General features: G+C 44.3%; 1 protein-coding gene across 1 annotated transcript in view; it reads right to left on the minus strand.

Moving 5' to 3' along the window:
- Positions 1 to 27,688, minus strand: part of pappaa (pregnancy-associated plasma protein A, pappalysin 1a) — a 69,683-nt gene that overhangs the window by 26,703 nt on the left and 15,292 nt on the right. The window contains exons 6-10 of the mRNA XM_076164054.1: positions 27,483 to 27,604; positions 21,255 to 21,756; positions 13,501 to 13,629; positions 13,315 to 13,406; positions 10,780 to 10,976 (exon numbers count right to left, since the gene is read on the minus strand). Of these exons, the coding sequence (XP_076020169.1) occupies positions 10,780 to 10,976; positions 13,315 to 13,406; positions 13,501 to 13,629; positions 21,255 to 21,756; positions 27,483 to 27,604 (1,042 nt within the window). The remainder of the gene's footprint in view (positions 1 to 10,779; positions 10,977 to 13,314; positions 13,407 to 13,500; positions 13,630 to 21,254; positions 21,757 to 27,482; positions 27,605 to 27,688) is intronic.

The following is a 27,688-nucleotide window of genomic DNA, read 5'->3' on the forward strand; positions in this document are numbered from 1 at the left end:
CTGTAATGTAATGAACAGTTGTGAATGAACCCGTGATTTTGATGAATCATTGTGAATGAATGACAGATATACCACAGCTGATACATAAGTCATTTGGAATTACGACACTGACTCAGGCAGGCGGTGAAAGAGCATTATGAAAAGGAAACGCGTCCTTCGCAACCAAAACACGGTTGCTACAACATTAAACCTACTGTGACTGAGATTTCCAACAATCAAAAACTGGAATTTTAGACGGCATAAAGATTGAAAATGAATCACGATCACATTAGAGGAAGAAACAGCCGAGTCCAGATGTGAAGAAGTTTTTTTTGAATTTCACAAAGCGTCCTCAAGTGCGTTTAAAAGACTCCCAAATCTCATAGCATTGAGATGAGACCAAGCACGCAAAGTGTTAATAACCCTCCCTGTCTCAGTGACTGAACGCTTTCCCCCCCGTCCCTCCCGGCGTAGCGAGGCCTTCTAACTTTGGTCTGAGCGACCCATTTCCACGCGCACACTGATGACTTATTCATGCAAACACGGGTGGCACTCGCAACACCTTCATCCACACCCCTCCTCCGCTCTTCCTCTCTTCCTCATCCGCGCATGTGTTTTTCTAACACCCAACCGTTCGAGACAGACAAACACTGCCCGGCATGCCAAAGCCCCTGATCTCAAACAGACACCCCCACCCCGATAAAGCATCACACCAGTTGGAGTCAATTCACAAGTCTCCCATGACTCATTACAACCCCCTCCCCCTCCCCCTCCCCCACCCCGACTGCAAACACACACGCACACACCCATACAAACAAGGGTCCAAAGCTCTCTGTGTACTGTAGATTTATCTCCCATTTCCTTCACCCATCAAAAGAGGAGCTGAGGTATGATGCATATTTACAACCCTAGTACTTTTTATTTACTATAACATTTAAGAGCCTCAATTTATGTTCAGTTCAGATTTTTGAGCTTTTCTTGATATTTCTGTCGTGCTGACTGCAGTTCTGTCATTGTGTCTTGTATGTAGGGAAACTGAGGTGTAAATTGATAATCATCAAGTATTTCTGCTCTTGATGAAACTTTTGGTCTCCATGGTGACCACCAGTCTGCTGCTTTAGGGCCATGAAGAAGAACAGAGCGTTAAAAACACAAATCTAATGATGTGGTCAGTGATGCTGGGAATCAGAATTGGATTAGTCTGTAAAACTTTGACCCATAGGGATATAAATGTTGCAAAAAAATCATTTTCTGCAGGTGTTGAGTTTGTATTTGGACTGCAGCAAAATGATTTACTGAACAGTTTTAGTGAACAAATGTCCTTTCCCAAAATTGATCACACAGCGGGGGAACCCAGTGAGGAACAAGGGAGGAATAATACAGAAAAAGTGGAAGGATAAATTAGTTTAAAAGTAAAAAAAAAAGCAAATCTTCTACTCTTAACAATATAAGTATGGCCTGTTTTGCACCTTTTGTGTTGCTAGGTGAACACACATCCGGTCAGCTCTTTAGGAGGTGTGGCGCCGTTCCTCTAATTGAAAACAAATTTACTGCTGCAGATCACGGTTAACGCGGTTCATGTTGTTGTATGATCTGGTGTTTAAAGGCCAAAGACAAATGCCTTGCCAAAAGTCAGAGTGTTTATGTTCCTCAAGCACGTTAAAAGGCACGTTGAACAGATTAATGCACAGAGGAGAGAGGGATGGGAGCCCAGAAACTCCGCTTACATTTATGGCACTCACTTTATCACATGTTATGTAACAAAAGCCAGATCGTTTAACACCGGATTTCCCAGCTAACATATAGCTACAGATATAAATACAGACGACGTAAGCTACTTCTGCACTGCATTAGTCACATGTGTGCAAAATATGCTTCATTACAGCCTCATTAGTGCATCTAGAACTATTGTATTTTTAACAATGGACAATATTGCCGATGCCATTAAACATCGCAGGATAATTTGGAAAACTAACATCAATTTATTTTAGTCCACCGTTATTAAATGTCCACAAAATGCTGCAGGAATCCAGAGGAAATGTGTATTTGTCTCTAAATGATCATTGTACATACTGAAATGCATCATATATGTCAAATACTAAAACATGTGATGTATTTGTGTGTTTCCAGAGGATTTCTGTTTTGAAAACCTCGAACCCAGAAGCCACACAAGGGTCACGACCACCAGCACCACGGGGGAAACCCTTGACAGGAAGACTAAATAGAAGAAAAAATCGCCACTCAGCTCAGGCTCCAACTTGAAATGGATGATGCGTGAAAAGGGAAAAGGAAATGGGCAAATAAAGTAAAGAAACAACATATATTCATTTAAACTTAGAGCTCTAATTACTCGCCCTCCTTCAATTTGTCAGGGCTAAAACATATCACCTGTCTGCAGACCTTAAAAATGGATTACTTGATTTCAACTTAGTTTGTAAAGTAAATATGGATGGTTACCACAGTTATAAGTCAAAGTTAATGGTAATTTATGTGTATTTTTACCTGAATTTGACCTGTTAGTGGCACATAATGAAGTGTTCAACCACTTAACGCAAAACAACTTCTGGCTTTCAACAAATGCTATCAGCAACCTAAAGGATGAGTTCAACCCCCAAGCTCAAAAACACACACACTCACACGCATACACACACACACACGCACACAAACACACATGGTCTTAATCTGTACCAGCTGGCTACATAATATAGGAAAGTCAGACCGGCAGACAACAGCCAACCCCCAGTCTGTAGACACAAACTGGTGTTTGTAAATCACCACTTCAGATAAAAGGAGCGCTAAGTGTGTCGGGTCGGGGCGAAGCGAAGAGGAGAAAGGTGAGGAGGAAGAATGAAGGTGACGGTCACGCCCGTTACCCCCTGAAAAATATGTCAGAACTGTAAAAACATTCATTAGGAGAAGAAGGCAAAACATAGGGGTGGAGGGGAGGGGAGGGGAGGAGAGCTGTGACGAGAGACAGAATAATGAGAATAATAATGGCTCTAATTGCATAATGTACCCCGACCACAGCCTTTCCCCTCGCTGGAGATTTGGTGCCAGGGTGAAGTTAGGTCACCCCTTCAGAGGAATATAACACATACACATACAAACATGTACACAGAGTCAGACACACACACATATGGTAAACCGGCCTTGGCTGGGACGTCTAAGCCTCCAGAATTGTGTGCGATCCTCGATCCAAATCAGTAAACCAGATAGAAACACGTGCGCATGCATATTACATCCGGACGCGAACAGAAACACACACAAACACGGAGCTGGTCCTGAATGATTATCAGGGCCCACAGACAAATCGGAGGCCCAGTAAAGGTTCTTCATCTAACGCAAGCGGAGGAGGAGGAGGAGTGTGAGGAAGATTTAAGCTCACTGAGGGACTTTTTTGAAAAAGAAACATCACTTACAGGTTGATTTTTCCTATATTTCTTCTTTGATTTAACCTAAATCACACCAGATACGAGTGGACATATAGAATTGTGGAGATGCCGCAGTTGTGTTTTCTTCATCAATCTGAGCGAGGAGGCATCGACAGGCTGTAACACTCTGCGGTTTGAATATGAAGCTTCATGTATTGTTTTGGATTTGCGTTAACGGGAATGTGTCCACACACAGACAGACATAAAGACGCCACCATGACAACATAATGTATCACATACCACGCACAATGTGGCGGGGCAATAATGTTTACTGTTATCCCGTCTATTATCAGCCTGTGATGTTTAATGCACATTGTGTTTTCTTCCAAGAAGTTTTGGAAGTTATCATTTCCAGGAAACAACTTTACGTGGATCTGCATTGTGAGCTTCAGGGTATAAAATGATCGGGATGCATGAAAAACACGGCGTGTATCTCATGATGGATTATCTACAGGTGCAAAACAAATAAGATCCATGTATTGATCCAGATGTAAGACGATGCTGATGATCATAAACCATTTTTACAAGTTAAATTTCAAGGTAATGAGTGTTTGACTGGTGAAAAAAGCTAAATCAAAGGACTTTGGTATGTATTTGGTTAGTCTGATTCTCTCTCATTCATTCATATGGCACGATTGTCTCATTCATTCCATCCCTTCATTCCATTCAGGAGGTGCGGTGACATCGCAGCAGCAGCAGCAGCAGCAGAGCCGAGTACCTGCCGAGCGTTATGTGCATTGTTTGCCTCTGAGGCTGTGGAGCTGCTGTGCAACTCTGTGAGGTCAGCCACTGACCTAGTTTGGGGTTTTTCTGGGATTGGTGGAAATATCAAGATGCAGACACATTAAGAAAACAATTTCCAAAGTGAAAATTGCTCCTCTCGCAGCACCTCCTAAAACCGAAAACATCTTAATTTCTATCAAAAAAGAAAGGGGGGTTTGCTAAATGAGCGCCTGGCGATTTCCTTCACTTCTTCTTTTCCATTCCCTCTCTCCTTCTCTCTCTCTTTCTCTCTCTCTCTTTGTCAAAACGCATGTAGAAGAATCGGAGGCCTGAGCGCGGGCTGCAGGAGCGAGCATCTGTGAGGCATTTGTGGAGAGCAAGGGAGCGAGAGAGAGAGAGAGAGAGAGAGAGAGAGAGAGAGAGAGAGAGAGAGAGAGAGAGAGAGAGAGAGAGAGAGAGAGAGAAATAGCAACAGAGGGAGACTAGTATGAGTTTCCAAGCACCATCCCATGGTTTACCGGAATGCTGGTGAGCGCCTGGTGTGTGAGGTAATGTCCTGTCACTCAGCCCCACCCATACCCGCTGAAACTCACCGTCTCATTGGTCCAGGGGGCTAATGACGGGCGACTTCCACGGGCTTGCTGAAAATGGAGGGGCCGCAAAAAAGTTTTTTTCAAAAGTCGGTGAGCGAGCACAATTAGGCAGTTTACCTATCCTGGTCTCATCAGGGCGGACGTGAGCAGCGACTGGGTGGTAGAGAACACAAACCACAACCTAATGTATAGGGATTTGTGGCTGTGCAACGCTGGTGAGTTGAAAACAGATGGGCCTATGGAGAATATAAATGTCCCTCAGTCAGTGGCCTCCTATGCTCAATAAAACGGGGCCAAAACCCGACGTATTAACAGCTTGAAAATGTTATTGGGGGTCATCGGTACCACGAAAAAACACACCCGCCGCAATGAGGTTTCCACATGGCAGCACCACAACAATAATTGAAATGGGAAAAGTAAAAGGGGGGAAAAAGGAACGCCATCCCAAAGGTTTTCTTTTTAACGTTACCACACGCTTATGTCACTGGCACCGTGCCTGACGAGGGCCGTGTGGTTTTGTGGGACGGGGAGGGGAGGGCGGAGGGGCACCAGAATATAAAAAATAAGGCCGCCTTCCTTCTTTCGCCGACCGAACAGCAGCAGCAGCAGCAGCAGCAGCAGGCGCTCTGCTACTGTATGGGCTTTTGTGTTTTGCAGGCGCGTGCAGTGGTGTTTTTGGGAAACCTGGAAAAACGACTGGTTCCGTGTTGTCACCAGCCCTCAGCACTTCCTCCTTCTCTCCTCATCCTTTTCCTCTTATTCACACGCACAGATGAATGAAGCGGAGGGCTTTGCAACGCACACGTCACGGCCCGGCCCACGTGCTTGTTTTACATCCGCGGCTATAGAATAGAAATGAGTGAACTTCACACTGTATATGGGCAATTTCTTGCAGCATGAGAGGACTAAAATGTTATCCCTTCTGTTGCTTATGTATAATTAAGGGGAGCGTTCTCCAGGGGTGCCCAGAGGTTGCGTCAGAGATTGCCCGGGCAGCGGCCCTCTCTAGAGAAATCACCTGGCTTGCTGTTTGATCTTAAAGTTTGAATGCACACACACACACACACACACACACACACACACACACACACGTACAAACACACATACACACACACACACCTCTACACACATGTATGTGAAGGCAAGCAGTCATGAGGGCACACATACGCACACACACAGGTTAGTTGCTAAGGCCAGTGCTCCATCCCCCTAGAGTAGGTTGAGCTGGCTCACCATATTCCATGTTATGGTAGTGGGGGAACATTATGTTCTGCTCCACAAAGACAGCAGTAGTACATTTCAGCCCCCTATGGACCTGCCCTATAATCCTGCATAGAGTTAGCGGCATGTGTGTGTGTGTGTGTGTATGACTGTGTACCTGTGTGTCAGCTTGATCACAAAAGAGGAGGGATTTTAATAAATAAGTCAGTTAAAGCCATTCATAGGCGATCCCACATTTAGTCCTGTGTGTGTGTATGTGTGTGTGTGTGTGTGTGTGTGTGTGTGTGTGTGTGTGTGTGTGTGTGTGTGTGTGTGTGTGTGGAGAAAGACCCCCCCCCCAAAAAATGAAAACAACACAGCCGTTAAACCTGGCTTGAGAAAACAGTACACCTTGGCAGGAGGGCGATCTGTGTGATCATAAATGCGTTTCTCCTCCAGATTTCCTTTTATTAACTTCATGGATACGCCGGTTTCCATATGGTGTTTTGATTGGCTCAAACCGCTCGTTTTCAGTTTTAATGCGGGAACGGCTAACAAGGCCAGCTCAGGACAATGTTCCACTCACGCTATAAATTCTACTCCACCGAACATAGTAAGACTGCGTGTCAAACTCATTTCCAAACTTTTCCTCTACCTCCAATTACAACTGGGAGCCCAATCTGTCCATCCATCTGTCATCTGCCAGTCTCTCCCTCACTCCTTCCTTTGTCTCGTATGTTATTCCGGGCGATCATGTGCTGCCATCTCCCTCCTCCTGTCCTTATTTTCCCTCTTCTCCCACTTCTGATCCATTCTACCTTGCAGTATCCTGCGTTCCGCTCCCCTGCATCTGTTTTCATTTACGAATCTCAAACCTCTGCTCCGTTCTCGCAACATGCATTTTTTTCCCTCTTTGTCTCTAAGATTCCTGCATATCACCTGAGAACAACACCGACTACCTGCTGTATCTTTATTTAAGGTGGAATAGATCCTCTCCCCAGCAAATCCTCACCTTGTGACAATTACAGAAACTTGGTCAAGGTAATTAAACCTATGAAACCGATTAAAACCCAGACGATCATATTCCCCCCGCGCAACTGCTGGGATTTACACTCCACGACCCGACGCATATGTGCATTGCTCTTGGCAACATCTAGAACAAATTTACATTCTGAAACGTAGACTACAGAGAAACCGTGTCCAAAAACGCCATATATTTTTGGCTCTTTGCGCGGTTTATCCTTATGTTCCCGAACTCTTCACCTCCTTGGCTGCAGACCGACGCAGAAAGATCCAAAAGTGAAGGAAACCTCAGATCGCAAGTGCAAATTATGATGAAAACGTTCTTACAGCGTCACGTTTCCACATTGCTCTCGGTCTCTGTCGACATGTGTGTTTCTGTGCATCCCCTCACACACACACACACAAACCCACACAAGCGGTGCAAAATACTTGATATCCGTGCAGATATAAGTGATCCCTCGTTCTCCTCAAGTGCCTTTTTGTGCTGTTGTTGCTTTCATGCATCCGCACAGATCCCTATCACACACACACACACACACACACACACACACACACACACGACACAGTTTTAGACATCAAACTGACACGCAGAGCCAATCCAAGACTTGTTTACTTGATCAGAGGGAAATGATGTACAGTCACACACAAACACACACACACACACACACACACACACACACACACACACACGCACATGAAATATGCTCCAACACAGAGCCGGTTCCGCTTTGCTATTGTCCCGTATCAGGCAGGCACATCACCGACCCAAATGAACCCGGGAGCTGTTCGCCATAAACACGGAAACATGATTCAATGAAACCACAGATGCTGAAGTGAGCGATTAACCAAATGGAGACGACGTGCCGTTGGTTTCTGACAAAACTGTAATGACTGCGAAAAAGCACCGACTCATCTCTTTTTAAGTGTTTAAGGGTTTTTAAGTGTTTTACAACTGATAAGGTAATGTGGTCACGGTTGGAACCGTCGTTAAATCTATTTACCTCCAGAAGTTTCGAATTTACGCCACCCTTTGAATATGTTAATTGTGATAATATCACTTAAAGTAAAACTTCAAATACATCTAGTACGTCAGAGCAGATGCGCATAAGTGCTTTGAGGCAGTATAACACTTTAAATGAAAATTTTTGACACGTCTATGCTACATTTGGTGATGTACTCCATTTTACTACTGAGGCACGCAATTAAAGTTATCATATAATATCATATGATTGGAGTTAGACACCTTATCACTGATTGAGTATGAAACAACATGTATGCGTACGGACAAAAACAACTGTTCCTGCCCGTTAATCTGACACATATTTGCTGTATCTTGTAAGTATAACAGATCCTCCATGTTTGACTGATTACCCCCCATTGTAAGTAGATTACAATAGCAATAATAGGTCACTGCTGTCTCATGCAAACGATAACACAGACGTATGCGTGGTCATTAGACGCACTCCACGCCGGGCAATCTTAATCAACAGTTGGGTCACGCAACTTCACCTTCTGAATTTATTTGTCAGTGACAACAAGTAAAGAGACAGAGAAATAATCAAGCAGAGCGATCACACAATTAAAAACCTCTTCCACCCTGCTGATTCTGGCAGGGCTGCGGCTGTTTTACTCACAGATGAGTCATAAAAGTTGCCATATAATCAGACGCATTGTGACAGCCTCATTTAAGGAAGTGGCACATATAAGCGTGGCAGTGAGCTGTGCTATGATACTGCCTGCATGTATACAGCAGTACACACACTACATGCAGGCTGTGAGGATTCTGTGCTCGGTCGCCAACCACGTTGCGCACTAGAAGTTATGGCTTCTGGGTGATATGTCAGTGAATAAAGAAAATTTACTGCTGCTGGAGTTTGCTCTGCAGCAGAAGTTATAAGTTCCTAGTCCTCGCCAGTTTAATATTGATGACACTCATTTCTAAGTTGTCAAGCAATTTATTACTCCAACAGGGCAACGTGTGCACCTATATCAGCAAAGCCATAGTGCCTTTGGCAGCCTATACTGCCAAGAGGAATTACATCAAAATCTCCATAAAGATAGTGTATACTGTGCAACATAAGTAACTTGAATAAATGGCTGTGAGGATTTGACCATATGCTGTTATCATATCAGATACCTTTAAGCCTTTCATATCCCTCTCTACCCAAAAGACTAAAGTTGGGGAAAATCAAATCCGTCGTGTCAACAAAACCTGACAAAGGCTACAATAGAGGATAAATACACTGCACTAAGAATTATGACCCAGATGTTGGAAAAATTGGGCCATCGTTAGCCAACTCCTAGCTCATGCCATGGCATTAAAGGCAAAGAGACCAGATGATTAGCCTACATATTGAAATATGTATCGACAATAGTATTTTTCATTAAGTTAAATTGGAAGCATTTTAGTCAAGGACATTATATTACTAATATGATTAAACTGTTGTTTATTATTTGACTATAATTGTAGCTTTAAAATACACACAAATGTACTGAGTATCTCTCTTCTGTATCTGTTATCTCAAAATACCAAGAAGAGGTTAGGGTTAGGTAGGGTTAGGTTAGACTTGAATTCTAATTTGCACGTGAATGGTTGTGTGTGTGTTTGTGTGTGTGTGTGACTGACTGATCTGCACTTGTGTGCCCACATAGATTTAAGAATCTGCGGCCTTGTGAGGAGCTGATCTCATCACCCACCACCCTCGAGGTACAGTGTGTTCTTTGCAGCAGAAGGCTTTTTGTTTGAACGTTGTGTCCTTTGCAGTGAAAATAGTTTCTTTTTGGTCATGGCCACGTTCCACTGGCGTCTCTATCCTCCGGGGAAGAACCCCTTTGAAAAGCTGTTAGCGGTGTTATAATATATTGATATTGAAGCGTGTGAGTCACTTCATTTACTACCTGCGCTTGTGCAAACTCCTTTCCTAAGTGTCCTTGAGCAAGGCACCTACCCACAACTGTTTAAGAAACACCGGCTCCCTGGCCTTGCAGAATGCTTCATCAGCAGTGGGAACAGGCTCACTTTTTCCAACTTCACACACTTCATGAGGCAAAGGCAGCCATGTCAGTGTCATGGTAATGGTGTAAAGTTTCACAGTCTTGCAGCCTTTAAAGCTTCTCTTTTAACGGATTACAATCTTTCAAGGCATTAAAGTTAACGAGACACATTGGTCATTCTTAACACAGACGTATACTTCAGGATTTTGCTTTTATAATTGTATATTTATATGTGAGCGCCAACTATCATTAAACTGGACAACAATTAACTGTAAATTGTAGCAATAAATAGTCCTATAAATTGAAAACTTGGCTCCAACCATCCATATGACCAACAGGGATTAAATAGGGTTGAGGCTAATGCATTCATGTGTGTTTGAAGATGTGTGTGTGTGTGTGTGCATGTTGGTGCATGTGTGGTGTGTGCACATAAATGTATGCACCTCCCTAATGTTTTAGGCAATCAGCTCCTCTCAGGGTTGCGACAGAAACCGATCAATACTTTCACTGGGCTTAGGTGGAATCAATGGTTTATTCTCCCCGTCTTCAATAAGCATTACTTTAGTGAGAGTGGCAAACTTCTGCATCCACCCTGGGAAACATCTAATTAAATGCCCCAATCTTCAAGATTACTTAACGGGCCGTAAAAGAAGTCATTTTGCAAGAGTCTTGCAAAATGAGGGTTTGTTGTCATAATTTCCTTTTAAATAAAACATCTAAAGCTTAAAAAGCACTCATGCAAATTTATTACAATTATAGGGTGTACCTGAACTAATGGAGGATAATACGTGTGTGTTCAAGCCAGTAGGTTCAATCCATGAAATATGTCCCCCTACCTTAGTAACAGCAGGATATCCAGCCGCCACCTCACCGGAGCAGTAGGGCTTCTCCTCGTGAGACACCTCCACACTGGACGCCCACTGGTCCAGGAAGCCACTCGGGGTGTAGAGGCCGCAGTCTCTGACACCCGTCTCTCGCTCAAAGTCCTCACACACCCCGTCACCGTCATAGTAATAACACATGCTTGGTTCCTCTGTTGAAAAAAGGGGATGGACACATATATTAAAGTCGTTGTATTCTTACTTTTTAGTAAGTAAGTATAGTTGGTGTCTAGGCCCAATTGGAAAAACATTTATGACAACCAAATTCCATTTATTTAACTGAAATTGCCAAGATCAGAGGATTTGCAAAGAGGAAAGCAGATCAGTTAGAATTGCTTGCTTCCACTTCACCTTGGTTCATTTTTTGTGAAACACAAAATTGAGCTTTTGATCAAAAGCAAATCTTGTTAGTACCATACTGTAAATCTGTGTTAATGTTAACTCTGGAACTCCCTGTTATCGCAACAACAAGCAAATAAAATGTTGGTCATCGTGGAGAGGAGGAGGATGGGGGGTGGCGATATATGGAAAGAGGAGGATACGTTGAAAAAGGGATCGAAATCTGCAGAGAACATGTGAGGGGCAAAGACGGACATAGAGGGATGAACTGGACAAAGTCAAGAGGAGAGGAGAGGAGAGGAGAGGAGAGGAGAGGAGAGGAGAGGAGAGGAGAGGAGGTTGCCTGGGCCTCATTGCTCTCAGCCTCTCAGTTAAAGGAGTGTCAGCCGGTGGGGTTCCAGTTAGGGGGAAAGGCGGCACTCTGTGCCAAGTTGGCCGGGGCCTCCTCCTCGAAATTCCAGCTCTCCCCAGCGCAGCCAAAAACTCAAGTCAGTTCTGGGCTCTGGCAATGGTGAGACGAGGGGCTAGTGAGGGGGCATACAGAAAACACTCCCGCCACTCACTCAGCGGGAACAGAGGAAAGGAAGAAGGAAAAGAGAAAGAGAGAGAGAGACTGAGACAAGAGGAAGTTCAAACAGTGGCTTGTGCAAGCAGCAGGAGTGATAGGTACAGTGTGAACGTAAGGGAGACGAAGAAAAACACAGGGCAGAGAGAAAGAGAGAGCGATGCTGTTTGAATTAGGGCGGGGAGAGCGGGAAAGGGAAAGCCTGGATGGTGGAAAGGTGAATGAGTGCAAGAGGGAAACGAAGACAAACTGTAGAACCCTAGAATGTGTGACTGAGTGAAATAGAACGTGTGAATGTCACATCAACCTGAAGACACTCGGAGAGAGTCAGAAAGGATTAGACAGACGCATAACAGAGACGCAGACAGACAGTATGGACACAGAAGAAAGGATAGTGAGGATGACACACGTGTTGTTTTTGTTCCCGCGAGACAGCATCCCAACGGACATGTCCAAAGGAGGGAAATCGGATCTCCTAAAACTATCACATTGTAACTTTGGGGAATATGGGATTAAAATCAGATTTCGGCTCCTCTTTGCTTGATCCGCACCTGTGTTTACTGTGGCTCAGAGCCCTACTGAGACATAACCGCCGGGACTGCACTGCCAGGTGGGGGTCATGTGAAACAAACTTGTCAATTTGTTCAATTCCAGATATAATTCGGCTCGATCGTGTGAACGGCTTATAAAGCTCATCCAGACTGCGGCAGCGCGGCCCTCCGTTTGTACACTCGCCGTCAATTCTCCATCCAAGTCTCTCTTTAACTATCCAACTCACTGACAAGCAGGCACTCTCTCACACATACAGACAGATGGACAGAAGGTCCCGTCATTATAGTGTCAAATTTCTGCGCAAAACTACAACTATGTCAGACAGGATCACACACACACACACACACACACACACACACACACACACACACATATCCGTGAGCATTACAGTTGGTGGAAAAACACACAGCCAATTCAGTCATCCAGCGATCTGACAGGGATTAAGTGGCCACTTCAGGGAGGCTCACACATGTGTGAATGGGTGCGCATGCTCACGGAGTACATGCACCAACACACAAAGGGCATGTTTTTGTGTGTGCGCTGGTGTGTGTGTGTGTGTGTGTGTGTGTGTGTGTGTGTGTGTGTGTGTGCGTGTGTGTGTCTCGTTGAGCAACGAGGGGGTGCAAAATGGCAGACAGCAGGTGAACTGGACAGGAAGTTTCTATCTATTCATAAGACAAAACAAGAGATGCCAGCCTGTCAACTGCATAAAATAAGCTGGCCCTTTTTGAAACATAATGACTTCCAGAGTTCTTTACAGGAGCTTAAAGTGATTAAAGTATCTAATGGCTTTTTGATTCTTAGGAGAAAACATAATTACATTACAGCCTTTGAATTTTGTGTGGAATAATACAAAACCAGTGTCAGCCAAATCCAAACTGCCAACGTAAGGATGCCTTAAGTAATTGTTTAATTGTAGGTAAGAAATAGGATAGGATACAGAGATGGTATACTAGTGCTCACTCGCTTCTATTTCCAACATTTTCCTTGTCTTAAAACATCAATAATTAATCAATCTTTGCTTTAAGACATACCGACACAGTTGAAGAAGGGCTCTTTCTTGCACTGGCTGGAGCAGCCGTCCCCATTCATGGAGTTCATATCGTCACATTCCTCGCCTTTGGAGCTTAAATAGGGAAATTGCAATCGGAAAACATCAATACTGAAGAAAGCTTTGTTCTGAAAGGTTATTACAGTTTGCATGTGTTATGAAGTGTTACCTTTGGATACGTCCATCGCCACAGTAGGGAGCTCCCACTTGGTGCAGCAGAGGTGGGGAAGGCTCACTCTCACTATGACTTGAGATGGTTTGGACCTGGTAGGTGTAGGCAACATGCTGTACCACATCCCTGCAAAGAGAGTGGTGAAAAGACAAGGAAGAAAAACAACACAATGAGTGCATGTGGAGGAAAACGTTACGGTGACAGATGAAGTGTGAAGAGAAAAGGAACTGCTGTTTCGCTCCTGCACGTGGACGACGCGGGTGTAAGTGTGGATTTAGTTGTAATTGTCTATTTCTCACCAGCAAAAACCCCTCCACTTTCTGTGGCGGTATCTCCACATACACAACCCACTGACCTCCAGTAGGATGAGTTTACCTGCTTTGGTCCAGTCCAACCCTGCTTTCTTTCCTTATCATGCTGATTCAAGGAACCATCATGACGCTCACACAATGGACAGGAGAAATATGAATATTCTACTCACTCAATATTCTACTCACTTTGCAGGGGTAAGGTGTCATGATGGTTTCTTGAGTCACCATGATAAGGAATGGCTATGATCTCAATTTAGGGCCAAAAAGTCTGAAAGGAAAAATAAAATAAAGATAAATAAGAACACCAAACCATGAAAAAAACTAAAAACTGTAAGCAAAAACAGTAAAAGTAACTGTCAATGAGGGGGAGAGCTCAGGAAAAATCCTCCTTTTTCCAATATTTCCCCTTGGATTTGGGCTGATTGGACATCAAGAGGGCTGACTGGCTCCTACATGCAAATTCTCAAGTTGAACTGACTTGGATCCAGCCTTTCATCTTATTTAATTTGTTCTCTCCTGTTTCGAAAGATCAACTCCTCGTGCTTTTCAAGTCTTGAACGCCGCTTGGCCCCCACTGTCTGCAGCAGGAGGCTTTCCCAGGAGGGCGTCAAGCGTGGAAGGGTCACACCGTCGCTCACACCTCCTGCCCTCCTCTGTAGTGCAGGTGGCCCGACCCAATGGATGGAGTTGCTGATGCAGGAACAAAGACAAGATCCCTCCGCTGGCTTCCCACCTGAGAACATGGACGACTGTGTCCGTAGGAATGCACGACCAAGGTGTCGGCACAAGAGTGAGAAGCCAGGTCTTGTATCGCCCTCCACTACTAAAATTAAATTAAAATGAAACGAAAGAGATCTGTGAGCCTTTTCTTCTTGAAATTGGCAGTTGAAGTGGACGTCTCGTGTAGCGCGTGAGAAAGGAGGACACAACTTACCTGAGACTGCTGCAAGATACTGTATGTCTTTAGCCATGTTTGCCATCCTGCAGATTGATCTAGTACTTTGATAAAGCATCAAAGTGCAGCAAAGAAAAAAACTGAAAATGCATAAAAACAATCTGCCACTGCCAATCCAAAATGAGGGCAGTCAGAAGGAGACAAGCTGACTTTAAACAGATGTTTGGACGGCACAACTAAACAAAAAAAGAGGAAAAGTGCAAACACAGATACAGATGAGGTACCTGCTAACCACCAACTATCCTTATCATGGAGTACGTTCACCCCTGTGGCAACTCTGTCTCGAATTACTTTGCTGTCCCAAACATCCAAAGTTTCAGTCATGCTGCTGCTCTTATCTTAAAACTACAAACACAAGTTGACTTATATACAGAACACTGAAAGCAATTAACATTAACAAAATGGCGAGGAACACATTGGACTAATTATAAATGTATATGCCACTGAAGGAGCGCACAGTAATTAGGTCCTTTTGCAAAACAAAGAGCGCATACAGTAAAAACCTATACACATTACAGTATGTTGCCTCTCTGCCCCACTGACAGACCAAAAAAACACTGATTAGCATTACTTCCATGAAACCCAATATGGCATAGCAAAGGACAAAAAAGATCAGAAAGAGAAGTATACATTCGAAAAGGCCCAAATATCTCTACCATCACATTTCTAGTAATGTGAGCTAAAAACATTGGAATCAACATAGTTAACCAGGCACAATAGAAGGAATGAGTGAGTGAGTGAAATGCATGTGTGCTGTGTGTTATTCAGTGTATAAGGAGATAGGAATGCTGTGTGTTTTGTATAATCATGGTTTGCATTGGTTGAATACATAGTAGAAGTGAGCTACATGAGTGCAGAACAATATTGGTAAATAAGGGTTAATAAGACCAATAGGTTAGCATTTCATGTGGACCGTCGAGTCAAGATCAAGACTTAATTTTGGAATGCGTCCTGCACCGCTGTAAAAGCAGTGGCAAGCACGCACAGAGGTAGAACCGCAACACGTGAGACGGAGGGCATGTGTGAATTCATGTGCCCATCACTCAAAGCAAACCTGCACACATAAAACAATTGTTATTCCTCGCACAACGCCTGCTGCATGTGCCCCTCGATCCTACACTGAAGCACAAGTGCGGGCCGTTTCATCCTCAGCCAGTAATTGCAGGGCAGCTCCCCCACACCTTGTCAAAGTGCATGAATGTGGACACTTGTCATACTGGTGAGAACTGGGGCCTCATCCTGTGATCCCAAATTCATTGTTTGGAATCTGGGCAAATTCAATCCAGGCATCTGTTTGCTTATTTGTTATGTTAACTAGCAATCCCTTTCCTGAGGTGAGAGCTCCCCCACACCGTGACAGCAGATCTCCCATCAAATTGCTCTTAGATTCCTTTCTAATGCAATGATTCCGCCTATACAACCAGGGCCTCAGTTGCAGACCAAACATAAAGCGGGCCACCCCACCCCCTGGTAGGATCTCTAATGACTACAGGAAGAAGACTATGAAGGATAAGAGGCCATGGGAACAGTTGAACACCACATTTTAGCCACGCGTTACGGCTGGTAATATATGACCTGTAATGTGAGGGCCCTCAGAGAGATCCCAGGCCAGATATTGTACATGTTATTGTAAAGTTCTTACTCTTACAGTGCCTCTGCATCCTGTGCTGGATTACTTTATCCTTTATTATGCATGTAGATGGAGCGATTGATTGAGTGAACATTTGGTTTTGCAGGATCAGTCCTGTTGCGCTTCATCCTGTGAGAGCAACTGTTTAACTATAATTTTGAACCTGTTCTCAATTAGGTGCAGAGTCCTCCTGCCTTGATTGGTAATCACAACGCTATGATGGCACTGCCTCCGCAAAGCAGAATCTATCTAAACGTGGTGCAGATGGATCATAGATGTTGGATTCCTTACAATATTGCCGAGGAGACTGCTTAAGAGTTCATTTCATAATGACAGGGTTTTACATATTTGGGAACGCATTTACGATATACACCATCTTAGATCATATTTGATGTGGTACAATCATTTGACATGTGCGTGAGATGGATAATATCTTATGACAGGCATCACATCTGGAGGTCATCCAGAATTCACAAAACCACACTTACATCTGTAACTCTTCATTCATGTGCCATTCATCGTCCCAAAGACTTTACTCCAGTGGCATAGAAGCAGTCACGTTATAAGACTTCATCACGGCTATGTATCCAGACATTCTTCTCATGACCCCTGATGGAATGTAGTTTTTTATCTTTCCTCACTGTCACAGTTAGGTATAGGGTAATTTAAAATGGCTTTCAAGAGTGTTATGATAGCACCAAGTGATTACATAGTGAAGCATATGCCGGCCAGTGATAGCGAGAAGTGTTTGTCCGAGTTCATTTGTGTGTGTGTGTGTGTGTGTGTGTGTGTGTGTGTGTGTGTGTGTGTGTGTGTGTGTGTGTGTGTGTGTGTGTGTGTGTGTGTGTGTGTGTGTGTGTGCGTGCGTGCCTTCATTGATGGGAGCACTTGGCATACGTGTGAGCATGCATATGTATGTGTTTCCGTTCTGGAGCTGCTTGTTGTTTTTAGCTACGAGGGCCCAGATGAGAAGAACAGATAAATCTAAGAAAATAGAGTCAAACTCTTAGATTGAGCCTGCAAAAGCAACAAATAGAGCAGTACTCCTTTTGTCATTGTGACAGCTGACAAGTATTTGAGGTTTATCTGCTATTCATTTTACAGTCAAGTCCAATGAATGAGTTCACACTGATATTACCTGTGTAGGACTTTGAAATAGGACTTAGGGGAGAGAAGGAGATATTATTGTATGCATGTAACCATTGAGAGGAGACATCAGTGTTGTTATAGTCAAGCTGGACCCAAAAAAAGAGCCTCTTACCAGTGCTATGCTATGCTAATGTTCACCTGCATTAGTCCTTCTGCTGCTATTGTGCTAATTCTGAACATAACAAAAAGATTAATTAGTGAATTATGAATAAATCTAAGTAAGCCACCTACAAAGAAACACACGCCTCTCATTTGTCCTTAAATGAACTGCAGTGATAGCGTGCATAGTACTCCATTACTCCTTACTCATTGGGCTAATCACCAGATCTGCACTTACATATCAGATATCTAAAAGTAGCCAACTTCCCCGAGCAGTGCTTGCTGTGTGAAGGTCACACACATCAGCGTGCTTGTCCTCAGGTATTAATATAAAAAGTGTAAGAGTTAGAATTAAAAAGTTTTGAAGAGGATGCTGGTCCACATTATACCCTGGACCCTTAAATGAAGCACACTTAAAATCCTTCACAACCCTCCCTGAAGTCAAATCCCTTAACCTAACCAGGGCTTGCATCTCGGCCAGCCCACCCACAAACCATGACTTCAACCAGGGTGCATATCCTGTGTATCCCCCCCCCCCCCCCCCAGCTCACATATACACACTAGAGCGGCGATGGTGATTGATGTTAATATTGCTTTGTAATTATACAGCCAGTAAACTGCAGTAAAGTTAGCAAAATGCCCAAATTCACATTTGCAAATTGGATTTTTACATCAAAATGACTCACAGTTGTAACCTAAAGCGCCTGCAGAACCACTAACCAAGAAATTCAAACCTCTTCTTCAACATTCCACATTTACAAACCTGCCACGCCACTTCTGAAATCCCACTTGATGGACCCGGCCCAATGTATTCCTGGATAATTAGTTGGTTCTATTCCTGGAATAACGAGTACTGAAGAATTTTTCGGTGAGTGCCCAAGTCTTACACTATTCACTGTGTCTGCCACTCATGGATATGGTTCATATTCAGGAGGATTTCCAAAGGCTCAATACTAACGTTCAAGTTCTTATAGAGAAAGAGTGAAGGACCAGGAGAGGGGGGGCGGGGGGCGGGGGGCGGGGGGGACCTGTCACTGAGAAATGTGGCCTGGAGAAAATAACACATGTTTACATATGAGGTGCTCCTTAAGGGGCAATTTGGCCTGATATAACAATTTCACTGGGGATGAATTAAATGGTCATATGAGGCCAACATCATTTATTTAATTCATTTTTTGTTTAATACATAAAAGCCTTTTCTACGAAAATCTGATTCAAACAAATACAAATTTGAAAATGAAATATATGTTTTCCACGATGAGTCTTTAATGTTCCTTGGCAGATCTTCTAAATGAATATTAAGTCTGCTCCAATAATACTGCTGCACATGGATGCTATTTATCAATTGTGACTGCTAGAGTACAACATCTTTTCTCTGCCCGTAAGCATTTAAGATGAATCCCATATACATTAGGTATCTTTAAAATCATACCATTAAATGCTTAAACAAACAAAACTTGTCATGTTTTGAAGCGAGGACATAGCACAGAGATAAATGGCAGCTAACTTGAGGAGCCAAAGGGCTGGACGGGGGATATAATGGGGCAGAGCCATGAGGAACAGGGGCAGAGTCCAATTACAGGGGGGTGAGGGGTTGTGGGGACGCTTGGGGGGGGGACGAGGGTGTTGCCCTCTCCCTCCCTCTTCTTCACATCAGGACTGAGAAAGGCTTTGACTCAATGACAGCTCTCTAATTCATGTCAGGAAGAGGATTAGTCTAGAGCTGGGCTGTATCAGAGAGATGGGGTCAAACTAACCCAATTCTCCTTCCTTTTCCCTTCATACTTTCTCTACCCCCCAAGGTTTCTCTCCATCACCTATTGCCCCCCTGAGCCGAGCAATGATTTACCCCCAACTGGTCCAACCTTCCACCCCTACATCTCCTCTTCACTTCACCCTTCTTACTCGACACCATAATTTAGCCTATGGCCCTGACCTCCCAGTCTATGGTCATTCCAAACAAACCACCCACCCATGGATGGAGCCAAAGGAGCCAAGATGTCAACTGTTCTCTTTTGCTTTGTGCCCCCAACCCAGATGAAGGCCAGCAGCCTGACAGTAGGAGGTCAGTCACCCCCTCTCACGAAGACCTCCATCCCTCAGACCGAGCTTGTGGAAACATACTGGAAGAAGAAACTAACCGTGACAGCCTGATGAACTTACTGTGTGGTCGATCAAAGCACTTCGGCAGCTGGACCTGGACAACTAACCACAACACTTAGCGTTGGCTTTGTGGCACACCGAAATATCTGAGTGAACTTTGCTCTTTCCTTCTTTGTGTCAAAATGTGCTGTAATACAATGACAACATTAACTCAGAGGCTTCCTTTCACATTCGCACACATATGCATTCTTTGTGTACAGTGAGTTTTTTATTTGTATGCGTGCATGCGAGTGTGTGTGTGTGTGTGTGTGTGTGTGTGTGTGTGTGTGTGTGTGTGTGTGTATTCTTGTTCAAAGAAAGAATTTCAGTGTGTGCAATGACATTGTTAGCATTGCTTTGTTATTATGACCTTTGTAATGGCAAAGCAGAATGTATTGTTTGTAAAGATGAATATTACTCCAGCACACCCACTTAGTTGGGCTAACTTCTTGTGATCATACAGTACAACAGAGACAAGATCCCATATGGTCTGACAGCACAAAGAGTCAGCCAACACCACTGACCACTACCACTGGAATGCAACCACAACTAGTGAAACACACCACAGCCGTAAAACTACCTACAGTACATCAATACTCAGTAAAGTGTGTCGAGACCCAAAATGAATACATCCCTGCTGCGGACACAGACGCTGCAGTCAAACCAGAGCTTTGGTGTGAGGCGACCCAGGTATCATCACTCCATCTTGCATAACATGCACACTCGCCCCGTTACCTCTTATCAAGCACTTTCCTTCTCATGTGAACCACGCTGACGGCACGATAGTGAGATGGCATAACACGCAGCAGTGCCATGTATAGCGCAGCCTTTATCTAGTCAGCACATTCCATGAAAGCAAAGCAGTAAACTCTCACCGCAGTGTGCAGATAATGCCTTCAACAAGCCATCTGTTTGCCCTTGCTTCATAGAACATGGGAAAAAACAAATGTGGGCAACTATTGACCTGTGACTTAGGAAACAAATGTTGGGCAGCAGATTTGAAACTGCATAAGCACTGGCAGCTCGCTCAAACTCCTGGGGGTATGCGATAGGAATGATAGGATGTCTGGAAATACTGAAGCATATTTTTACAGACATTTTCCATGGATAAATAAGCACCCCCGCTCCTGTTATGTCTAAAAGTGCCAAATTACATCACATGGAAGCAGGAAACAAGATCAACAGCAGTCAGCATTTTGAAGCCTCTAACAGAAATGACTTTGGCTTTAACTACATTTCACAAATTCACACCTTTTCAGGTAGAGGAGAAGAGTACCTGTTTATACTTTTTTTTTTCTCCACTCACAAGAGTTTTAGGGAGAATATAAAGCTTTCGGTGCTGAAAAATTGTGGCCATGTGTCAAAACAAACATTAAATCAGTTAATTTACAAAAAGTAATTGAATGAAACTCCATAGCCAATCAGTGACGACCGGTGTGGAGCTACATGCACGCAGGTAACTCACCTGTCTGTGTACCGGCGGGTTGGTTCATTCAAAATCAGACCGTGAGGCGCGTGTGTGAAGGGCGGCTGGCGCAACATGCGGTAGCGCAGCGGTTGGCAATGCCTGCAGAGAGAGCATTCGGCCTTGGATGCCAAGAGCGTGGCGTCGATTTCCAGGTGTTGCTCCATGGTGAAGAACTGCACCCCGTACACCTCTTCTTCTATGTCGAGCTTCAGAGTCAATGGGGTGTCGCAGAAGACATTACTGGGGCCTAATGAGATGTTGTTCCCGCTGACAGTCAGCAGCAAGATGTTGTGGATAGCTGGCAGAGCCGTTTCCTCTGGGCTGCAGAAGGTGACCCACACCGTGAGGGAGTCTGGAACCAGCGGGTGGGGGAACTCCAGCTGAAGCATGCAGCCCTGGAGGGGGCACTCGGAATGGCCCACGATACCTTGATCTGTCCCTGCGTTGGGGCTCCAGGTGCGCACACTTGGCTCGCACGCTTGCTCCACATCTGGCGGACCTACAGGGGGGGAAAAGTTAGGCAGAGACGCAGCGTCAGACACCACATGTAAGCAACGGCGAGGCTCCGAGTTTATACACAGACACGAAGAAATGACGTCAACAACTCAGATCAGACAAGCAGGTAAATGTCACTTTACAGCTAAATAACATCAGGAACAAGTGATTTTATGCCACTGGTGTGCAGAGATGTTATTTGAACAGGAGAGACGGACATCCCATCATAAATTACCATGCTTGAGGCATTTTTACGAGCAATGGCAGATAGATTTTTCATCGGCAATAATCTCTTTAGTGTAACTACAGTTCTTGCGACATCAAGGTGGATGTAAAACTGAGAGTTCATTGTGAGTCCATCTGCAGAGGAAAGGCAGAGCTGAGGTGTGTACCTTCAGAGAGGGGCCCTGCCGAGGGTTCTCACTTCAGCGCAGTCATTACAACCTCTAACAGGCATACTCCAGCCATATTTGGATTCCACACACAGCTAACTCGCATTATCCCAAGTGACGTACACTAACATTCATCAAGCACTTTTAAAAGCCAGCGAGCGGCAGACACTATGTTCTCCCGCGATTTCCTTTTGTGCATTTCCAAGCTGGCAACCGACAGAGCCATTTGCTAACCTCATTTCTGGGCACCGTGCAAAATTCCAGTGTTTAATCAAGTGAAGACTGAATATGGTTTCCAAGCCACATTATCTCAACACATTTATTATTGTAAGTGTGTGTGTGGCCAGAGTGGAGGTGAGCTAAAGAAGAGAGAGAGGGGGGGGGGAGAGAGAGAGAGAGGGAGAGACTGGGATAGAAGAGGGCCTGGGAGGGAACAAACTCAGACCCGACCCCCCATCCCGCACCTCCTCCTCTTCCTCACTGGCTTTCTGGGTACATTTTCATTGAGTTTGCAAGGAAAGGAGCTGTAGCCACTGAAAATATTTTGTAATGTCAGCTGTTATGATGGGCTCAAGTCCTGCTCTGGCACCGTTGCCAATGTGGTTGGAGATTTAAGAGGAGACAAAATAGGGGTGTCATCTACTGTGTAACCCAAGGCAATGTAAACTGTATTTCAAGCATGCAAAGATGCGTCTGCGACCATATGTTTGTCTTCACTGGCAGGGCGAGCAAATGATGTGATTTGAAATCCAAACTGAAAACCAGAAATGGTTTCTACGTAAGCATCTGGTGAATTGCAGACAGAGCGGCTACCTGTCACTTCTAGGTCATACAATTACTGTGTTACTGCTCTTCAGTATTGGTCTCTCTGCATCTCAGAACATACGGAGCTAAAATGTATTTCAGCTGCTTCCTGCTAGACAAACAGAACCAGCTCCTAAGTGTTTGACCTAATTCCCTAAGAGGAGGTAAAGAGGCAAACGTAACTGAACCATCCAGTGCTTTGAATGTGAGCCTCTCTCTCTCAGCCCGTTTACACTAACACCTATTGTGGGAGCATGCAGCACTTTTATTCAGCTTTAAGAATCCAGGAAAGTGTACGAAACAGCAATCTTAAAAAGTTCATTGATGATAATATCAAAAACCTAATGGAGCATCATTGACTCTCCTACTACAGCATCACTAATTTGATCCTGATCCACAAATGTGCGGCTTCTGCAGGAATCGATCAATTCCACTTTAATATGAGGACAGTCAGTACACGCCAGGCATTGAGCTATGATGAAGATACATTCATTTTATTTTGACAACAAGTGTAAAGCGGCGAAACGCTGATTGGTTTGATGAAGTGTAACTCCAGACTAAAGCCGGTGCCTCCCACCCACGTCATAATCCCTCCTGCTCCGGAGAATCATACTGACCCAGAAAAAGTCCAGAGAGCCGGATGAATAAACAGAGACACACACCGTACGTCCGGGCGCGCACTCTTTATGCTCTCTAAGAAGTGTCTGGCTCTGCCTCTCACTATCGATGACTCACTGTCGCACACTGTTACACGCTTCCTCACTCAGTAGGTATCCACTTTGCAGACATCCACCCCCTCCAACCCTCATACCCTTACACACACACACGCGCGCCGACCAACAACAGATAACATGTTAGGAATGTCTGCCACGACTCTAGCACAGATGGCATTGTATATTGTACGGAGGAAATAAATCTCTTCTCATATCGTCTACAACTTCAAAGCTTTTCACCAGGTGTCATATGAACCTCTCTCTCTCTCTCTCTCTCTCTCTCTCTCTCTCTCTGTCTCTCTCTCTCACTCTCTCACTCTCTCACTCTCTCACTCTCTCTCTCTCTCTCTCTCTCTCTCTCTCTACTAGTTACTGGTTTCTGAATATAACTGACACGCAGAATTTAAATGTAGAAGTCATCCAAGGACGTTGACAATGCTGAACACATTGTAGCGTCTTCATTGCGATGCTGTCCCCTAAATGATCACGTCCACTGTTTTGGTCTCTTAAAGCATCATCTCGGCCTTCACACACGTCAAACAAAGTGCCTGATGAATCAAAATGATACTCCCTGCTTACAATCCGTTGCACCGCCAATACGTTTGAGTCCTTAAACTGATTTTGTCAATGGTCTAATTTAATGAACCGTCTTAACTGGGGGCTTAGAGAGAAGAGGGGTGGCCATCTGTTACTTTATTTGCGTCTAATTTAGCAATTACATGAAACTAACCGCTTTATTTAGATACTAAAGATACAAGCAAGCAGAGTCAATACTGCTTTTAGAGGCCCGAGATGTGTTGTTGGTCGTTACGGTTCAGAGACGGAAGTCCCTCCCGGATTTGTAACTCTATCCTCAAGCACACTAAACCTAACCTAACTCCAACCGTCTCTAATCTTGTGCCTAACCCTAACCTTCCGGTGTGGCGAGCCAATCACAGCGCTTCTGCCCGCAACCCTGTTGGGATCCATAATTTTGCAGGCCACATCATGACATAAGCTAACCACAAGCAAAATGCAGTACAGATAACCAGCTGTGCAACAACAATCCAACAAGTCTAACGGATCTCTGCGGTGTGCTGTTATATGACATTATGTTCCAAAGCCCTATAAACAGGAAAACGTATGAAAGCAGTGAAAACAAGTGAAAGTTAACAAACAGGGCCCCATTATGTTGACAGGTTCAAGATATTCAAGTTAAACCTTAATCGAGAGAAGTACAATTCTTTTCAAATATACGTAGGAGAATTGCGGTGACAGTAGGCAAAACAGATTAGATAATACACAACCTGACATACTGTGGAGTGTCATTGTGATTGTGACTTGATGGTTTCCAGAGGTGACTTGCATACCATAACGATCACTCACAGTATGAGGTGACGAGAACAAAGTCGTGTTTTTGTTTGCAGCGACAGTGTTGTCCTTTTTTTTTTTTTTAGGGAGGTGGATGGGGGGACCGCAGTCTTAAATCAAGCCTGCAGTCGCAAAAGTTGAGCCGGTTTTATTGGCTGAAGACAGGCAGACAAAGCCACACAAGCACTTTCACATAAACCAGCAAAGCCTTACACAACACGGCTGGGAGACGAGCTCTTCCAATAATATCTCCGGCCCCTTCCAGGTCACACAGGAATACACACCTGCATGCTGTTAGCGCGAGGCTTTCGGAGTAAATTCATACTACAAAACATATTCACACACACACACACACATAGTCTCACATATGTAAAATGATGGCAGACATACACATCTTGGATCTCTCACATCCATTCATGCACACTGCTGTTTTCACTCAGCCCTGGATCCTCCCTTGTGAATGTCTCTAACCACATGCAATTCTCTTAACTATCTTGGGTGGTTTTCACCCCACCCAACCTCTTTACCCCGCTCCCTGAATCCTTATCCATTTGTGTCTTTTTTTTTCATCCCTACATTCTAGTGTTATTCTTCTTCTTCTTCTACTTCTTCTTCTTTTTTTGTTCTCCCAGCCATATTTCTCTGGGGCATAGAGTAGTAAAGATTTATGAGAGGTACTCTGACTCTCTCTCTGGCCACACCAGTGTTTCCCAGTCAAGTGGTGTGAGGACACAAGCCCACAAGTCCTTAGCTAACAGGTGCCATGTGTATGCATGAATGACCAGGAACACACACACACACACACAAACGCAGAAGGAGAGAGAGAGAGAGAGAGAGAGAGAGAGAGAGAGAGAGAGAGGGGGGGGGAGAAGGGAGAGAGAGAGAGAGAGAGAGAAGGGAGGGAGAGAGAGAGAGAGAGAGAGAGAGATGTACTGTACAACGACTTTTATGCCAGGCATCTCCTACCTTTCATCTAACCTCAAGCTACTTACTTTTGTTTTTAATTTCATGGCCACGAGCTTCCCAAACATTTTTCATTGATTTAAAACGTCAGTGCATAAATGGATACTGTGTTCTGCTTTAACCTTCAAAAACGTAGACGTCAACTGAGACGCAGACATTTCCGAGTGCATCTCACGCACCAATTTCAAATTTGATAGGAAGAGCAGCGCCTTCTGTGCTTTTCTGTACACGCACAACACAAATCAGATTAGGAGTTACATTGAGTCTGTCGCTGTGTTACCGTCTCCTTTCCCTCCCTCAGCTGATGGAACAGCAGCCACCACAGCACCGTGCACAGCTGCAACTCCACAAGTTCACTAAGGAAGAGTCATTGCTATGTTCCGGTACAGGTAGCTACGCATACATGCACAGTCACACTTATATGGCATAAACATTATATTCAGGTCTTTATAGTATATCAATAGCTTTAACAGAAGGATTGTCGGATGAGTTGCGCTTCATATGCGACTGCTGAACACATACTGTACGCACAAACACAGCAGGAAACGGCAGCTGTGATATCCAGTGACAGGCTAGTCCGAGTAGAGTTGACAGGGAACGGGGAGCTGCCACAAACAGGGACCCCTTCCAAGAGGGAAAATAGAGTGAGGTCTACACACACAGCATGTTAGACAAGCCCAGACTTGCCTCTGCTGCACAGACTATATCCAGAATGGAAGAAACGTCCAGTGACCCTGAGGAATTCATGGAGTATTCCCCATCTATTATTAATATTATTATCATTATTATTACATTTAGTCATCAATAATCAATGGATCAGAGGTGCAACAGTCGACTTCCATAAATGCTCCACTGGATTCTCTAGTGATGTCAATGTGTGTATGAATGTATTTATAAAAACTGAAATCTCTTCAATTTTATTCTCAAATCCCTAAATAGAGAATACAAACAACAACAACAAACAGGGACGTGATCTGCGTTAATGGCCGTGGCCCTGCGCCCTTATAAGGGAATTGTGGTACCATTCTGCACCATCCATTGGGAAGTGACCTCCTTGCTCCCTCCATGTTGTCCCACGGCCCAAGTGTCATGAATCCAATGAGTCATTTTCGTGTTTTGAGGTTGAGTCAGCTACCAGAATTTTCACATGTCGGAGCCCATAAGAGAAACCACAAAGGTAGAAGAAGAGTGTGGGTATGGAATAGAATCCATCAGACATTACGGTGATTTATTGTACCCACTAACTTTGACTTATAATATGCTATGAATCACATTTGGGTTTTGATTTTCTTTGATCTGAAATTTAATACAATGGGAAGGGTTGTGAAGGAAGCACTCAAGTTGGATATGTTTTCCATAAATCACCGTCCACTGCCTCAACAAACGGACAGCTTACAGTGGCAACGTGCAATGGGTTTGAAACATGTTGAAAGATTTTGAGCACAAGAGGGAGAAGTATTTCCATCTTTTGATGACTTGACAGCACTGGAATTCAAAGCATATCGTACCTTCAGCCTCTCGGGGGGACCAGTGTCCAGAAGGAGCGCAAGGTCGTGGGGAGGAGGAGTTGGAGGCATACTGCAGTAGAACTCTCCCCTCAGTGCATTTATCACACACTGATCCCACATCTCTAGGAAACCAACAAACAGGCATAACAACCAACTTAGATACAACCCAAAGGTACATGTATGCATTATGTTAAGATATACTGATG

This window comes from Genypterus blacodes, unplaced genomic scaffold (assembly GCF_046128005.1).
Source record: "Genypterus blacodes isolate CSIRO-AG114 ecotype Tasmania unplaced genomic scaffold, CSIRO-AGI_Gbla_v1 ptg000133l_1, whole genome shotgun sequence".
In the NCBI taxonomy this organism is placed as follows: Eukaryota; Metazoa; Chordata; class Actinopteri; order Ophidiiformes; family Ophidiidae; genus Genypterus; species Genypterus blacodes.